This window comes from Microcaecilia unicolor, chromosome 11, assembly GCF_901765095.1.
Source record: "Microcaecilia unicolor chromosome 11, aMicUni1.1, whole genome shotgun sequence".
NCBI lineage: Eukaryota > Metazoa > Chordata > Amphibia > Gymnophiona > Siphonopidae > Microcaecilia > Microcaecilia unicolor.
Genome location: NC_044041.1, coordinates 98689353 through 98707715, shown reverse-complemented (window position 1 = coordinate 98707715; position 18363 = coordinate 98689353). Strand labels below are relative to the sequence as shown.

General features: G+C 42.3%; 1 protein-coding gene across 1 annotated transcript in view; it reads right to left on the bottom strand.

Annotated features, from left to right (window-relative positions):
* LOC115480949 (mucin-16-like) overlaps positions 1–18286 on the bottom strand; it is a 142468-nt gene extending 124182 nt beyond the window's left edge. Inside the window, 2 exon segments of the mRNA XM_030219932.1 lie at positions 3348–3451; positions 6772–18286. Coding sequence (XP_030075792.1) covers positions 3348–3451; positions 6772–18286 — 11619 coding nt within the window.
* Between the last annotated feature and the right edge of the window lie 77 nt (positions 18287–18363).

The following is an 18363-nucleotide window of genomic DNA, read 5'->3' as shown; positions in this document are numbered from 1 at the left end:
ACTAGGATGAACGCTGTTCGGTCATGAGCCTTGGCAAATAAGGTAAAACTGAATGCACGAAAAACTAAGATCCTGTGGTTCCGGAATCAAGGAGTTATGGCCCCAACTTCAATAACACTGTTTAATGATAAAACCTTTGTAGTCGAACCTGAAACCAGGGTGATTGAGGTCTTGCTTGATTCCTCCCTAACATATTCCTCCCATATTAATCAACTATGGAAGAAAACTGTTTAAAATGAGACAGCTATGTCTAGTCAGGTCATTTTTTGGCCAAAAAGCAGTTGCACCGTTGGTCCAAACGTTGGTCCTGCCACACCTGGATTATTGTAATCTCTTATTTTTCAATATCAGAAAAAAATTGCAAATTATACAGAATTTTCAGTATTGTGAATATCAGAAAAAAATTGCAAATTATACAGAATACAGCTACTAGATTGATTATCAAGCTGAATAGATGTACTAGTGTTTTGTCATATCTTGAAAAACTGGATTGGCTGTCTGTAGCCAAAAGAATCAAGTTTAAAGCTGCTTGTGTATTTTTTTCACATTTTACATGGCTTCATATCAGAATTGTTGATTAATGTCTCATCATTATGCTTGGTTCAATCTAACAGACTGAAAGAGCAATTGAAGTTAGCACTGCTGCTTTACAAGAGAATCTGGTCTCAGAAGATTTTTAGCTCTCTCTTCCCTGTATCAGGAGTCTTACTATGGAATTCTTTACCTACTGCTATTAGGTCAGATAAGAGCTACTTCAGCTTCTGGAAGTCTTTTTCCAAAGACTCTTATATAACAGAACATTATTACTGTTGTAACCTTTTCCATCTACAAGACTATTCATGATGTACCTTTATTACTTTTGCATACTCTAATTGGTCTAGTCAAGTCCACTTAGGATGTAAACCGCACTAAACCCTGGATTTTAGTGGTATATAAAATTTAATTTGATTTTATTTGATTTTTTTATTTGATTCACCTCATGGGGAAAAACATTGTTCCAGTTAGCTCTTTCTGATACTTAGGGGTTACCTTAGATTCTCAACTTTTCTTTTGCATGCCAGATCTCTGCTGTCTGTAAAACTGTTTTTTGGTTTTTTTAAGTTCATGTCAATTGTGTTTCATTCGTTGGTACTTTGATCCTCACTCATACTATCTCTTCTAATCGCAAGGCTAGATTACTGCAACATGATTTATCTGGGCTGCCTTCGTTATCAAATTAAAAAAGCTCCAATCCTTGCAAATCACAGCCATTCGCCTTCTCTGCCATGCACGTCATTATGAGTGTTCCTCCCCTTTGCTAAAACATCACCACTGGCTTCCTGTTGAGCAAAGAGTCTTATTCAAACTTCTCACACTTACTTTTAGGGCTTTCAGATTAGGACTTCCATGCTATCTTTCATGTCTCACAATTTCTTATTCCCCTACCCGCACTCTCCGTTCACTTAATGATCACTGCTTGTAACTCCTTGGGCCAAAGAAAGCCAGCTTGGAGTCTACTCGCCGCACCCTTTTATTGGAACAGTCTCCCGAAGGAAATTAGAGGTGTTATCATAGAAAAAATTCAAAGTAGCTCTGACAACTTGGCTTTTTACATTTTCCATTCCCAGGAGTACCTTACCCTACCCTTCTCTTCTTTTCCCTCCCCCTCCCCCACCCCTTATCCCTTATCTCTGTTCTGGTCTTTTCCTTTGTCCCTAACATGGTATGAATGGCTGCTGCCTTTCCTACTCAAATATTGTAATTCTTTTCTGTTTCTTTTGAATATTTTAATTTGTGTACACTGCTTTGACTTGCAAAGTTGGCAAAGGCAGTATAGCAAGTCCAAAAACCTAAACTAAACTAACTAAACATAAGAATAGCCATACTGGGTCAGACCAATGGTTCATCTAGCCCAGTATCCTGTTTCCAAGAGTGGTCAATCTTGTTCACAAGTACTGACAGAAACCCAAATAGTAGCATCATTCTATGCTACCAATCCTAGGGACAAGCAGTGGTTTCTCCATGTCTGTCTCAATAGCAGACTATAGACTTTTCCTCCAGAAACTTGTCCAAACCTTTTTTAAACCCAGGTACACTAACTGCTGTTACTACATCCTCCGGCAACAAGTTTCAGAGCTTAACTATTCATTGAGTAAAAAAATACTTCTTCCTATTTGTTTTAAAAGTATTTCCAGGTAACTTCATTGAGGCTCCCCTAGTGTTTGTACTTTTTGAAAGAGTAAGAAACGATTCACTTCTACTCGTTTTACACCACTTAGGATTTTGTAGACCTCAATTATATCTGCCTTCAGCTGTCTCTTTTCCAAGGTGAAGAGCCCTAACCTCTTTAGCCTTTCCTCATATGAGAAGAGTTCCATCCCCTTTATCATTTTGGTTGCTCTTCTTTGAACCTTTTCTAATTCTGCTATATCTTTTATGACATATGGCAACCAGAACTGAATTCAGTACTCAAGGTGAGGTCACATATATAGCTACTTCTGCTGTGGGCATGGCAATTGTTAAATATGATGAGGACCAGGGCAGAAATGTAATAGGAAGCCCCAAAGCTTGCCAGCAAGCTCTAATTTCTTGAAATTTAGGGAGGCTTGGGTCCCCCCTATAGCATAGGATCCCAGGGTCACTCCAGTGTTTGTTCCCCACTAATGTTGGTATTGACTGTGGGAACCTGACTGTGCATTTGTGGCATCAGGACTCATGTAAAAGCCTCCAAAATGAATACAGCGGTTAGTATATCTAGGTTTAAAAAATGTTTGGACAAATTCCTGGAGGAAAAGTCAATAGTCAGCTATTGAGATAGATATAGGTGTCGTCTTCCACGGTACCTGCTCTTCTGCATTGATGCCGTCAATGGTTTTTACTTTGACTACAAGCAGGCAGTCAGATCCAGATCTCACAGCTGTTGCTGCGGCAATCTGATTTCTCTCTGGAGGGGCGGACATCTGGCAGCTGGAGCTTCAGTCAGGTTCTGCAGTCTTTGGACTTGGGACCCTTTTGAGTGTGGCTGGCTCGTGCCAGTGCGGTGGCCGGAGTGTCAGCCGTCTGTCGGCACACAGGGGGCGCGAGGTCAGTTGTCCAGTTCTTGCTATTGGTGAGGAAGATCCATCTGACGCTCAGCGTTCTCCATCCTAGGGCCTCTGGGCAGGTCCCGGGGTCCATGTCAGTGGCCATGGAGGTGATTCCCTGGGAGAGGGTGCATCTGTGTCCATGACAGTTCTCCCTTCTCTGTCAGGGTTTCTTAGTCTTTCTGGGTTTTAGCCGGTGGTGGCTTTTGGGTTGGTCTGCCAGCCAGGGAATGTACTCAGGTTGTTCCTGTAGACACTCCCCCATAGGGTTCTGTCTTCTTTTACAACTGGGGGATGTGGACCATGGATGCCATTCTTTTTGGTGTAGAGTCCCCCAATGCGGGTGTTCTCTGCCATGGTGGCAACAGTGGCCTCCAGCTGCTTCTGGCCTGGGCAGAGGAGCCTCTCTGTTTGTCAGAGGCATACTTTGAGGAGGCCATGTACGAGGTGGCAGACTTCCTTGGCAGCCCAACCTTCGATCAGGCGTGGGGGAGATGCCTGGAATACTGGGAAGTAACATAATGGAAGGAAAAATTAGGACTTACCTGATAATTTTCTTTCCATTAGTTCTTCAGACTATTCCAGAAGCCCACCTGTGGACCTGTTTCTGAGGCATGCATTTCTGACTTGTGCATGGGCTGCTGCACTCTTGTCTCTCTCGGAGGACTCCAGGAACCTTCCGGGAGTCTGGTTGCTTGGTCCTTTAAAGTTGTTGTAGAGATTTTTTTTGTATTATTCCTTCTTCTTGTTTAGATAAATACTGGAGAACTGGGCTGGCTGGCTGAGTATATATGGGACAGCTCAGTTTTGAGTTTTCTATCTCCACCTGCTATTCGATGGACATAACTACGCATATGTCCTGGAATAGTGTGAAGAACTAATGGAAACAAAATTATCAGGTAAGTTTTAATTTCTCCTTCATAGGCATTAAAATGGTAAAAATATGCCCTATTATCTCGCTGGGACTGAATGTCCTTTAAGAATCTCTAGTTCATGGTTGAAATGGGTTTTCTCTGTCCCTTATCTGTATTTATTGGGGTGGACTATTTATCTTTAGGCATTTCTTTCTATACCAGGGGTTCTCAATGCAGTTCTCTGGACACATCCAGCCAGTCAGGTTTTCAGGATACCCACAATGAATATGCATGAGATAGATTTGCATACAGTGGAAGTAGTGCATGTAAATTTAGCTTGTTTATATTCAATATGGGTAACCTGAAAATCTGACTGGCTGGGTGTATCCTGGGGACTGGATTGAGAACTGCTGCTCTGTACTACTGTCCTGCTGCTCACTATGCTCATATGGGTTCAAGCTTGGATTTAGGCATGGGTAACGTGGTCAACTAAATTCTAAAAGTGCTGAAGCATCACCACTATACTTTTATCCTGGCTTGGTGTCAGAAGAGCTGCCATACCCACAACAGTAGCTTGTTTCCTGGAAATAACTTCAGTGCACATCTGTGCTGATAGTCCCTTCAGTTACCTCTTTCTTATTCTGCAAATTTTTCCTATCAGCATGGAAACCCTGCGAGGGAGGATGTCACAGCAGAGCCTATCAGCATACAAGGGCTGGTAGGTCCCATACTGACCTTACATGTGGAAAACAGGTTGCTGCTATAGAGTACACAGATGTTCCTGACAGCGAGGGAGGAGGAGAGGGAAGCTGACCCAAAAGGGTGGGATCAAAGCAAGGGCTATGGGTTTTAGGGAGGATTCCTCTTCCCCTGTTGTCCTATGGTGTCCATAATTTTAACCCAGCCCTGTGTATTTTAATTTTCAAAGTGATTCTAGCTACTTAACAAAAGCCTGCTCGGCTAGATCTGTCTCTTTAAATGTTGACTGCTGCTGAATAGCAAATTATGGCCATCTAGTTTCATTTCAGTAGAGTTCCCCTTAATGCACAGTTTTAAAATTGTCCTCCATGGAATAAATATACTTGGATCCCCTTAATGCATAGTTTTAAAATTGTCCTCCTTGGAATAAATATATTTGGATGAAAAGGAATCAATTATAAATGATCACCACCTCATATCCTAAAATTTGGAGGTTCCAACTTCAGTATAAATGTGCATATGCATTCCTGGAACTATGGTCTCTCATATTTCCTTTTTACACTGTTAGATATGTTTATATGTTCCTCTCTACATATTTCTTTATGCATTTACGTAGACAATAGTAATACAGTTTAATAAATCGGATTTATGAGAGAATACAGAGACTGAGTTGAAATGCTGTAGTTGGAGCCGTGGTGTGAGAAGTTGTGATGTTTGGCTTTACTTGAACAGATACTGCTTCAGTTGGCATATCTGATAAAAATAAACACGTCTATCAGTATAGAAGACAAAGAAATGTAGAGAAGACCAAATGGATGTGGCAGAATTTTGTTTAGCTAAGTTACAGTTACAAGTTATTTATTGCCGTAGGTTTATTTTTGAGATGTTGTAAGCAATAATTTATTATTACCCAATTCATTTAGTGAACAGAGAATATATCAGCAAAAGAAATTGCAATGATCCAGGCTCATGACACACAGATTTTAAGATTATGGAAGTCCGTGAGTTGGTTATGAACTCCAGAGATAAACACATTTCCGTCCTCACCTTCAAAACTAGATCCAAATGAGAAGGTAGCTGATAATTATGCTAATGTTGAATTTCAAGGCTCACCAATTAAATTCAGGCAACTAAGCTATACAGCTAGAGTTACTAATGTGCACTATTGCTTTACTGTGCACTAATGAAGTTAATGCAAATTATTGGTAACTAGGTCCCAATCAAGGAGGTTTCATGGCAGGAGATAGCATGATGTCACAAGGCTGAAGCCGGTCTCTACCCACTCCACCCAAGGAGGTTTTAATTCTCCACGATGCAGCTGCCACCATCTTAGTACACCCAAAACAATGCAATTGATAGGGCGACACGCTCTGCCTACTGGCTTCAGCCCACATAATAGGCCAAATAGGCTCATGTCATTTCCTGTTATCAAACCTTCTTCATCTCATTGAACACCAGAGGATCTGTGGTAAAATTATGCACATTAATGGTATTAGGATGCGCTACAGCAGTAATGCACATTAGTAACTCTAGTCCACAGATTGTTGGAGTTAGGAAAATTTATAACTGAAAACCTAGGAGGATATGTACAGCTGAAATGTCTAAAAATAAATGCTTAAAATTAGCCTTATGTGGTCATTGTTTTCTTGCTTTCTGAATTTTTGAATATGAACCTCACACTGAATATATATGTCAGAATTTTCCAGTCCTGTCCTAGAGGCATGCTAAAATAGTCTGATTTTCTAAATACTGTATGTAATGATGAATGTGAAAGGCATAAATCTGTATACATGAAATCACTATGTTTGTCTACATCATACATATATTGTTTATGAATATCCAGAAAACCAGACCAGTTGAGCATACCTGTAGTGCAGGGCTGAGAACCACTGACACCTTGTCATATTCACAGCCAGCCACAAAGATAGTTTGGCTTTTTCATTGAACCTATTGACAGTAAAGCAAGGGTACCAATGCTACCACCATAGATGTTGAATATATAATTCTAATATTCCTTTTCTGGGCAGTCTAAAGTAATGACTTATTCAAACATTGAAACCTCACAGGGTTCAAGTTTGGTTTTCAACCGAACAAAACTGACTATATTAAACATTCACGCCATATATGCAAACATACAAATAAACTGTACATCTTACTTGCTGTTGAGGTTACAGGCACCAATGTGTTCCCTGGTAATGTGGAAGGCATCATTGTACTTGATGCCATAATTTCTGTTGTGCTTTTCGGTGCATACGGGGTACTTGCTGCAGTGCTGATTGTCTGTGCCATGGTTGCTCCTACAGTGGTGGCTGAGGTACTCTCAGTAGCAGTTGATGTGGTGGTTACTAAATTTGTAGATACTGGTGTAGTTATTGGAGCCGTTATGGAAGCTTTACTCATTGCTACAGTGGTAACAGTTGCTGTACTGATTAATGTAGTTGTAGCTATTGGTGCAGTTGTTGGAGTAGCAGGGTTTGATGGAAATAGGACTTCTGTTGTACTTTTAGGTGCCACTGTAGTAGATGTTGTCTGTACTCTGATTGTTCCTAATGTTCTGGCTGAGGTACTCTCAGCAGCAGTTGATGTGGTGCTAGCTATAGTTCCAGACACTGGTGTAGTAGTTGGAGCAATTTTGAAGGCTTCTGTTGTACTTTTAAGTGCAATTGTAATAGTTCCTGCAATGATAGTTGTGTTTACTGTGGCTAAACCTAAAGGTTTGACTGAGCTACTTTCAGGAGCAATTGGTGTGGTGCTAGCTATGGTTGTAGATAGTGGTGTAGTAGTTGATGCAATTGTGAAAGCTGTGGTTGCTACTGCAGTGCTAAGTAGGGTACTTTTTGGAACTGTTGATATACCATTTGTTGTGGTTATAACTCTTGGTGTAGTTGTTGGAGCAGTAGCGATTGATGTGGCTAGGAGTTCTGTTCTGCTTGTAGGTGCAGTTGTAGTATTTGCTGCAGTGATGGTTTTCTCTGCTATGGTTGTTCCTATAGTTGTAGCTGAAGTACTTTCAGCAGCAGTTGATGTACTACTTCCTGTAGTTATAGATATTGGTGTAGTAGTTAGAGCAGTTCTTACAGTTGCTGCAGTTCTGGTTGTTTCTGCTGTGGTTGTTCCTATAGTTCTGGCTGAGGTACTCTCAGCAGAGGTTGATGTGGTGATTACTATGGAAGTTGATATTGGTGTAGAAGCTGGAAAAGCTGTGGAAGTTGTGGTTGTTGCTGCACTGGTAACTGGTGTACTTGCTGAAGCTCTCAATGTACTGCTTGTCAGGGATGAAGCTTTTGGTGTATTCTCAACAGTAGAAGTTGTTGTGGATGAAATTTCTGGTGTTGTGCTTTTAGGTGCACTTGTAGTAGTTCCTGCAGTGCTCGTTTTCTGTGCTGTGATTGCTCCTACAGTTGTGGCAGACATACTTTCACCAACAGTTGAAGAAGTGCTTGGTATGGTTGTATATATTGGTGTAGTAGTTGGAGCAGATGCGGAGGCTGAGATTGTTGATGCAGTGCTAAGTAATATACTTGGTGGAGCTGTTGATATATCATCTGTTGTGGTTGTAGATATCGGTGTAGTTGTTAGAGCAGTACTGGTTGATGTGGACAGCGCTTCTGTTGTAGTTAGGACTTCTCTTGTGCTTGAAAGTTTAGTTCTGTTATCTGCTGTAGTGATGGCTGTCTGTGCTGTGGTTGTTCCTACAGTTGTGGCTGGGGTACTTTCTATTGCATATGATGTGTTGGTTCCTATAGTTGTGGATATTGGCATAGTCATTTGAGCACTTGTAGAGACTTTGGCTGTTGCTGCAGTGCTAAATGATATACTATTTCCTGTAATTGTAGCTATTGGAGTAGTGCTTGGAACAGTAGAAGATGAAATGGATAGGAATTCCGTTGCTGTGCTTCTATGTTCAGTTTTAGTGGATGCTGCAGTGTAGGTTTTCTGTGCTGTGGTTAGTCCTACAGTTGTTGCTGAGGTACTCTCAGCAGCAGTTGCTATGGCACTTTCTATTGTTGTAGATATTGGCATAGTAATATTTGCAGCAGTCCTAGAGGCTGCAGTTGTTGCTGCAGTGGTTGCCAGGGTACTTGTGGGAGCTCTCATTCTACTGCTTGCTGAAGATGTAGTTATCGGTGTAGTTGGAGCGGTAGAGGTTGATGTGGATGGGACCTCTTTTGTACTTTTAGGTGCAGAAGTAGTATTTGCTGCAGTACTAATTGTCTGATCCATGGTTGTTCTTTCAGTGGTGGCTGAACTACTCTCAAGAGCTGTTGATGTGGTTCTTAATATGGTTGTAGGTACTGGAGTAGCAGTTTGAAAAGCTGCAGAAGCTGTGGTCATTGCTGTAGTGGTAAGTAGTGTACTTGGTGGAGCTCTTGATGTACTGCTAGCTATGATTGTACCAGTCTGTGTAGTTGGAGTAGCAGAAATTGATTTGGATAGCAATTCTGTTGTTTTAATTTTAGGTACAGTTGCGATAGTTCCTGCAGCGCTGGTTGTCTGTTCTGTGGTAGTTCCCACAGTTCTCGCTAAGCTTCTTGCAGCAGCAGTTGATGTGGTACTTGCTATGGTTGTAGATATTGATGTAGTAGTTGGAGCAATTATGGAGGATGTGGTACTTGCTGCAGTGCTAACTATTGTACTTGTTGGAGCTGTAGATATGCCATTAGCAGTTGTTGTAGCTGTTGGTGTAGTTGCGGGAGCAGAAGAGATTGATGTGGACATGACTTCTTTTGTGCTTCTAGGTGCATTTGTAGTTTTTTCTGGAGTGATGGTTGTCTGTGCTTTGGTTGTTCCTACAGTTGTGCCTGACATACTTTCTGTTGCAGTTGATGTACTTGTTCCCTTAGATGTAGATATTGGTCTTGTCATTGGAGCAGTTGTGCAGACTTTAGTTGTGTCTTTACTGGTAAATGTTGATGTACTACTTACTCCGATTGTACCTATCGGTGTAGTGCTTGGAAGAGTAGAGGCTGATGTGGGTAGTACTTCTGTTGCTCTGCTTGTATGATCAGTTTTAGTGGATGCTACAGTGTTTGTTTTCTGTGCTGTGGTTGCTCCTACTGTTGTCACTGAGATGCTCTCAGATACTGTTGATATGGTACTTGCTATTGTTGTTGATATTGGGTTAGTAGTAGATGGAACAGTTTGGGAAGCTGTGGTTTTTTCTGCAGTGGTAATTAGGGTACTTGCTGGAGCTGTTGTTCTACTGCTTACTGTGGCTATAGTGGTACTTGTTGGAGCTGTTGTTCTACTGCTTACTGTGGCTGTAGATATGGGAGTAGTGTTTGGAGCAGTACTAGTCAATGTGGATAGAGCTTCTTTTGATGTGCTTTGAAGTGCAGTTGTGGTAATTGCTGCAGTGCTGGTGGTCTGTGCTGTGGTTGCTTCTAACGTTGTGCCCAAAGTACTCTCCGCAGCAGTTATTGTAGTGCTTGGTATGGTTGTAGATATTGATGTAGGACTCTGAGCACTTATGGAGCCTGTGGTTTTTGCTACAGTGGTAATTAGGATACTCGTGGGAGATGTCGATATACTGCTTGCTGGGGTTGGAGCTGTTGGTGAAGATGGAGCAATAGAGGTTGATGAGGAGGGGGCTTCTGTTGTGGTACTTTTAGGTGCAGTTGTGATAGTTCCTGTAATGATAGTTGTGTTTGCTGTGGCTATACCTAAACTTTTGGATGAGCTACTTTCAGCACTGATTGATGTAGTGCTTGATATGGTTGTTGATAGTGGTGTAGTAGTTGAAGCTGTTGTGGAGGCTGTGGTTGTTACTGCATTTGGAGCAGTCGTGGAGGTTGTGGTTGATACTGCAGTGCTAAGTAGTGTAGTGTACAGTGTAGTTGTTGGAGCAGCAGTGGTTGATGCAGACGCGACTTGTGTTCTACTTGTAGGTGCGGTTGTGCTATTTGCTGCAGTGATAGTTATCTGTGCTTTGGTTCTTTGTAACGTTGTGGCTGAAGTACTTTCTGCAGCAGTTGATGTACTGCTTTCTGTGGTTCTAGATATTGGTGTAGTAGTTGCACCTGTTTTTATAGTTGCTGCAGTGCTGGTTGTGTGTGCTGTGGTGTTGCCTAAAGTTGTAGCTGAAGTAGTCTCAGCAGCAGTTGATGTAGTGCTGGCTATGGTTGTAGAAGCTAATGTAGTAGTTGGAACCGTCGTGGAGTCTGTGATTGGTGCTGCAGTGGTAATTAGGATACTTGTGAGAGCTGTCAATGTACTGTTCACTCTGGTAGCTGTTGGTTTAGTCATTGGATTAGTAGCTGTTGGTTTAGTCATTAGAGTAGTAGAGACTGATGTGGATAGGACTTCTGTTGCTGTGCTTCTATGTTCAGTTTTAGTGGATGCTGCAGTGTTAGTTTTCTGTGCTGTGGGTAGTCCTACAGTTGTTGCTGAGGTACTTTCAGCAGCAGTTGATACGGTACTTTCTATTGTTGTAGATATCGGCATAGTAATATTTGGCACAGTCCTAGAGGCTGCAGTAGTTGCCAGGGTACTTGTGGGAGCTGTCATTCTATTGCTTGCTGAAGATGTAGTTATCAGTGTAGTTGGAGCAGTAGAGGTTGATGTGGATGGGACCTCTTTTGTACTTTTAGGTGCAGAAGTAGTACTTGCTGCAGTACTAATTGTCTGTTCCATGGTTGTTCTTTCAGTGGTGGCTGAACTACTCTCAAGAGCTGTTGATGTGGTTCTTAATATGGTTGTAGGTACTGGAGTAGCAGTTTGAAAAGCTGCAGAAGCTGTGGTCATTGCTGTAGTGGTAAGTAGTGTACTTGGTGGAGCTCTTGATGTACTGCTAGATATGATTGTACCAGTCTGTGTAGTTGGAGTAGCAGAAGTTGATTTGGATAGGAATTCTGTTGTTTTAATTTTAGGTACAGTTGTGATAGTTCCTGCAGCGCTGCTTGTCTGTTCTGTGGTAGTTCCTACAGTTCTCGCTAAGCTTCTTACAGCAGCAGTTGATGTGGTACTTGCTATAGTTCTAGATATTGATGTAGTAGTTGGAGCAATTATGGAGGATGTGGTACTTGCTGCAGTGCTAACTATTGTACTTGTTGGAGCTGTAGATATGCCATTAGCAGTTGTTGTAGCTGTTGGTGTAGTTGCGGGAGCAGAAGAGATTGATGTGGACATGACTTCTTTTGTGCTTCTAGGTGCATTTGTAGTTTTTTCTGGAGTGATGGTTGTCTGTGCTTTGGTTGTTCCTACAGTTGTGCCTGACATACTTTCTGTTGCAGTTGATGTACTTGTTCCCTTAGATGTAGATATTGGTCTTGTCATTGGAGCAGTTGTGGAGACTTTAGTTGTGTCTTTACTGGTAAATGTTGATGTACTACTTACTCCGATTGTACCTATCGGTGTAGTGCTTGGAACAGTAGAGGCTGATGTGGATAGTACTTCTGTTGCTCTGCTTGTATGATCAGTTTTAGTGGATGCTACAGTGTTTGTTTTCTGTGCTGTGGTTGCTCCTACTGTTGTCACTGAGATGCTCTCAGATACTGTTGATATGGTACTTGCTATTGTTGTTGATATTGGGTTAGTAGTAGATGGAACAGTTTGGGAAGCTGTGGTTTTTTCTGCAGTGGTAATTAGGGTACTTGCTGGAGCTGTTGTTCTACTGCTTACTGTGGCTATAGTGGTACTTGTTGGAGCTGTTGTTCTACTGCTTACTGTGGCTGTAGATATGGGAATAGTGTTTGGAGCAGTACTAGTCAATGTGGATAGAGCTTCTTTTGATGTGCTTTGAAGTGCAGTTGTGGTAATTGCTGCAGTGCTGGTGGTCTGTGCTGTGGTTGCTTCTAACGTTGTGCCCAAAGTACTCTCCGCAGCAGTTATTGTAGTGCTTGGTATGGTTGTAGATATTGATGTAGGACTCTGAGCACTTATGGAGCCTGTGGTTTTTGCTACAGTGGTAATTAGGATACACGTGGGAGATGTCGATATACTGCTTGCTGGGGTTGGAGCTGTTGGTGAAGATGGAGCAATAGAGGTTGATGAGGAGGGGGCTTCTGTTGTGGTACTTTTAGGTGCAGTTGTGATAGTTCCTGTAATGATAGTTGTGTTTGCTGTGGCTATACCTAAACTTTTGGATGAGCTACTTTCAGCACTGATTGATGTAGTGCTTGATATGGTTGTTGATAGTGGTGTAGTAGTTGAAGCTGTTGTGGAGGCTGTGGTTGTTACTGCATTTGGAGCAGTCGTGGAGGTTGTGGTTAATACTGCAGTGCTAAGTAGTGTAGTGTACAGTGTAGTTGTTGGAGCAGCAGTGGTTGATGCAGACGCCACTTGTGTTCTACTTGTAGGTGCAGTTGTGCTATTTGCTGCAGTGATAGTTATCTGTGCTTTGGTTCTTTGTAACGTTGTGGCTGAAGTACTTTCTGCAGCAGTTGATGTACTGCTTTCTGTGGTTCTAGATATTGGTGTAGTAGTTGCACCTGTTTTTATAGTTGCTGCAGTGCTGGTTGTGTGTGCTGTGGTGTTGCCTAAAGTTGTAGCTGAAGTAGTCTCAGCAGCAGTTGATGTAGTGCTGGCTATGGTTGTAGAAGCTAATGTAGTAGTTGGAACCGTCGTGGAGTCTGTGATTGGTGCTGCAGTGGTAATTAGGATACTTGTGAGAGCTGTCAATGTACTGTTCACTCTGGTAGCTGTTGGTTTAGTCATTGGATTAGTAGCTGTTGGTTTAGTCATTAGAGTAGTAGAGACTGATGTGGATAGGACTTCTGTTGCTGTGCTTCTATGTTCAGTTTTAGTGGATGCTGCAGTGTTAGTTTTCTGTGCTGTGGGTAGTCCTACAGTTGTTGCTGAGGTACTTTCAGCAGCAGTTGATACGGTACTTTCTATTGTTGTAGATATCGGCATAGTAATATTTGGCACAGTCCTAGAGGCTGCAGTAGTTGCCAGGGTACTTGTGGGAGCTGTCATTCTATTGCTTGCTGAAGATGTAGTTATCGGTGTAGTTGGAGCAGTAGAGGTTGATGTGGATGGGACCTCTTTTGTACTTTTAGGTGCAGAAGTAGTACTTGCTGCAGTACTAATTGTCTGTTCCATGGTTGTTCTTTCAGTGGTGGCTGAACTACTCTCAAGAGCTGTTGATGTGGTTCTTAATATGGTTGTAGGTACTGGAGTAGCAGTTTGAAAAGCTGCAGAAGCTGTGGTCATTGCTGTAGTGGTAAGTAGTGTACTTGGTGGAGCTCTTGATGTACTGCTAGATATGATTGTACCAGTCTGTGTAGTTGGAGTAGCAGAAGTTGATTTGGATAGGAATTCTGTTGTTTTAATTTTAGGTACAGTTGTGATAGTTCCTGCAGCGCTGGTTGTCTGTTCTGTGGTAGTTCCTACAGTTCTTGCTAAGCTTCTTGCAGCAGCAGTTGATGTGGTACTTGCTATAGTTCTAGATATTGATGTAGTAGTTGGAGCAATTATGGAGGATGTGGTACTTGCTGCAGTGCTAACTATTGTACTTGTTGGAGCTGTAGATATGCCATTGGCAGTTGTTGTAGCTGTTGGTGTAGTTGCGGGAGCAGAAGAGATTGATGTGGACATGACTTCTTTAGTGCTTTTAGGTGCATTTGTAGTTTTTTCTGGAGTGATGGTTGTCTGTGCTTTGGTTGTTCCTACAGTTGTGCCTGACATACTTTCTGTTGCAGTTGATGTACTTGTTCCCTTAGATGTAGATATTGGTCTTGTCATTGGAGCAGTTGTGGAGACTTTAGTTGTGTCTTTACTGGTAAATGTTGATGTACTACTTACTCCGATTGTACCTATCGGTGTAGTGCTTGGAACAGTAGAGGCTGATGTGGATAGTACTTCTGTTGCTCTGCTTGTATGATCAGTTTTAGTGGATGCTACAGTGTTTGTTTTCTGTGCTGTGGTTGCTCCTACTGTTGTCACTGAGATGCTCTCAGATACTGTTGATATGGTACTTGCTATTGTTGTTGATATTGGGTTAGTAGTAGATGGAACAGTTTGGGAAGCTGTGGTTTTTTCCGCAGTGGTAATTAGGGTACTTGCTGGAGCTGTTGTTCTACTGCTTACTGTGGCTATAGTGCTACTTGTTGGAGCTGTTGTTCTACTGCTTACTGTGGCTGTAGATATGGGAGTAGTATTTGGAGCAGTACTAGTCAATGTGGATAGAGCTTCTTTTGATGTGCTTTGAAGTGCAGTTGTGGTAATTGCTGCAGTGCTGGTGGTCTGTGCTGTGGTTGCTTCTAACGTTGTACCCAAAGTACTCTCCGCAGCAGTTATTGTAGTGCTTGGTATGGTTGTAGATATTGATGTAGGACTCTGAGCACTTATGGAGCCTGTGGTTTTTGCTACAGTGGTAATTAGGATACTCGTGGGAGATGTCGATATACTGCTTGCTGGGGTTGGAGCTGTTGGTGAAGATGGAGCAATAGAGGTTGATGAGGAGGGGGCTTCTGTTGTGGTACTTTTAGGTGCAGTTGTGATAGTTCCTGTAATGATAGTTGTGTTTGCTGTGGCTATACCTAAACTTTTGGATGAGCTACTTTCAGCACTGATTGATGTAGTGCTTGATATGGTTGTTGATAGTGGTGTAGTAGTTGAAGCTGTTGTGGAGGCTGTGGTTGTTACTGCATTTGGAGCAGTCGTGGAGGTTGTGGTTGATACTGCAGTGCTAAGTAGTGTAGTGTACAGTGTAGTTGTTGGAGCAGCAGTGGTTGATGCAGACGCGACTTGTGTTCTACTTGTAGGTGCAGTTGTGCTATTTGCTGCAGTGATAGTTATCTGTGCTTTGGTTCTTTGTAACGTTGTGGCTGAAGTACTTTCTGCAGCAGTTGATGTACTGCTTTCTGTGGTTCTAGATATTGGTGTAGTAGTTGCACCTGTTTTTATAGTTGCTGCAGTGCTGGTTGTGTGTGCTGTGGTGTTGCCTAAAGTTGTAGCTGAAGTAGTCTCAGCAGCAGTTGATGTAGTGCTGGCTATGGTTGTAGAAGCTAATGTAGTAGTTGGAACCGTCGTGGAGTCTGTGATTGGTGCTGCAGTGGTAATTAGGATACTTGTGAGAGCTGTCAATGTACTGTTCACTCTGGTAGCTGTTGGTTTAGTCATTGGATTAGTAGCTGTTGGTTTAGTCATTAGAGTAGTAGAGACTGATGTGGATAGGACTTCTGTTGCTGTGCTTCTATGTTCAGTTTTAGTGGATGCTGCAGTGTTAGTTTTCTGTGCTGTGGGTAGTCCTACAGTTGTTGCTGAGGTACTCTCAGCAGCAGTTGATACGGTACTTTCTATTGTTGTAGATATCGGCATAGTAATATTTGGCACAGTCCTAGAGGCTGCAGTAGTTGCCAGGGTACTTGTGGGAGCTGTCATTCTATTGCTTGCTGAAGATGTAGTTATCAGTGTAGTTGGAGCAGTAGAGGTTGATGTGGATGGGACCTCTTTTGTACTTTTAGGTGCAGAAGTAGTACTTGCTGCAGTACTAATTGTCTGTTCCATGGTTGTTCTTTCAGTGGTGGCTGAACTACTATCAAGAGCTGTTGATGTGGTTCTTAATATGGTTGTAGGTACTGGAGTAGCAGTTTGAAAAGCTGCAGATGCTGTGGTCATTGCTGTAGTGGTAAGTAGTGTACTTGGTGGAGCTCTTGATGTACTGCTAGATATGATTGTACCAGTCTGTGTAGTTGGAGTAGCAGAAGTTGATTTGGATAGGAATTCTGTTGTTTTAATTTTAGGTACAGTTGTGATAGTTCCTGCAGCGCTGCTTGTCTGTTCTGTGGTAGTTCCTACAGTTCTCGCTAAGCTTCTTGCAGCAGCAGTTGATGTGGTACTTGCTATAGTTCTAGATATTGATGTAGTAGTTGGAGCAATTATGGAGGATGTGGTACTTGCTGCAGTGCTAACTATTGTACTTGTTGGAGCTGTAGATATGCCATTAGCAGTTGTTGTAGCTGTTGGTGTAGTTGCGGGAGCAGAAGAGATTGATGTGGACATGACTTCTTTTGTGCTTCTAGGTGCATTTGTAGTTTTTTCTGGAGTGATGGTTGTCTGTGCTTTGGTTGTTCCTACAGTTGTGCCTGACATACTTTCTGTTGCAGTTGATGTACTTGTTCCCTTAGATGTAGATATTGGTCTTGTCATTGGAGCAGTTGTGGAGACTTTAGTTGTGTCTTTACTGGTAAATGTTGATGTACTACTTACTCCGATTGTACCTATCGGTGTAGTGCTTGGAACAGTAGAGGCTGATGTGGATAGTACTTCTGTTGCTCTGCTTGTATGATCAGTTTTAGTGGATGCTACAGTGTTTGTTTTCTGTGCTGTGGTTGCTCCTACTGTTGTCACTGAGATGCTCTCAGATACTGTTGATATGGTACTTGCTATTGTTGTTGATATTGGGTTAGTAGTAGATGGAACAGTTTGGGAAGCTGTGGTTTTTTCTGCAGTGGTAATTAGGGTACTTGCTGGAGCTGTTGTTCTACTGCTTACTGTGGCTATAGTGGTACTTGTTGGAGCTGTTGTTCTACTGCTTACTGTGGTTGTAGATATGGGAGTAGTATTTGGAGCAGTACTAGTCAATGTGGATAGAGCTTCTTTTGATGTGCTTTCAAGTGCAGTTGTGGTAATTGCCGCAGTGCTGGTGGTCTGTGCTGTGGTTGCTTCTAACGTTGTGCCCAAAGTACTCTCTGCAGCAGTTATTGTAGTGCTTGGTATGGTTGTAGATATTGATGTAGGACTCTGAGCACTTATGGAGCCTGTGGTTTTTGCTACAGTGGTAATTAGGATACTCGTGGGAGATGTCGATATACTGCTTGCTGGGGTTGGAGCTGTTGGTGAAGATGGAGCAATAGAGGTTGATGAGGAGGGGGCTTCTGTTGTGGTACTTTTAGGTGCAGTTGTGATAGTTCCTGTAATGATAGTTGTGTTTGCTGTGGCTATACCTAAACTTTTGGATGAGCTACTTTCAGCACTGATTGATGTAGTGCTTGATATGGTTGTTGATAGTGGTGTAGTAGTTGAAGCTGTTGTGGAGGCTGTGGTTGTTACTGCATTTGGAGCAGTCGTGGAGGTTGTGGTTAATACTGCAGTGCTAAGTAGTGTAGTGTACAGTGTAGTTGTTGGAGCAGCAGTGGTTGATGCAGACGCCACTTGTGTTCTACTTGTAGGTGCAGTTGTGCTATTTGCTGCAGTGATAGTTATCTGTGCTTTGGTTCTTTGTAACGTTGTGGCTGAAGTACTTTCTGCAGCAGTTGATGTACTGCTTTCTGTGGTTCTAGATATTGGTGTAGTAGTTGCACCTGTTTTTATAGTTGCTGCAGTGCTGGTTGTGTGTGCTGTGGTGTTGCCTAAAGTTGTAGCTGAAGTAGTCTCAGCAGCAGTTGATGTAGTGCTGGCTATGGTTGTAGAAGCTAATGTAGTAGTTGGAACCGTCGTGGAGTCTGTGATTGGTGCTGCAGTGGTAATTAGGATACTTGTGAGAGCTGTCAATGTACTGTTCACTCTGGTAGCTGTTGGTTTAGTCATTGGATTAGTAGCTGTTGGTTTAGTCATTAGAGTAGTAGAGACTGATGTGGATAGGACTTCTGTTGCTGTGCTTCTATGTTCAGTTTTAGTGGATGCTGCAGTGTTAGTTTTCTGTGCTGTGGGTAGTCCTACAGTTGTTGCTGAGGTACTTTCAGCAGCAGTTGATACGGTACTTTCTATTGTTGTAGATATCGGCATAGTAATATTTGGCACAGTCCTAGAGGCTGCAGTAGTTGCCAGGGTACTTGTGGGAGCTGTCATTCTATTGCTTGATG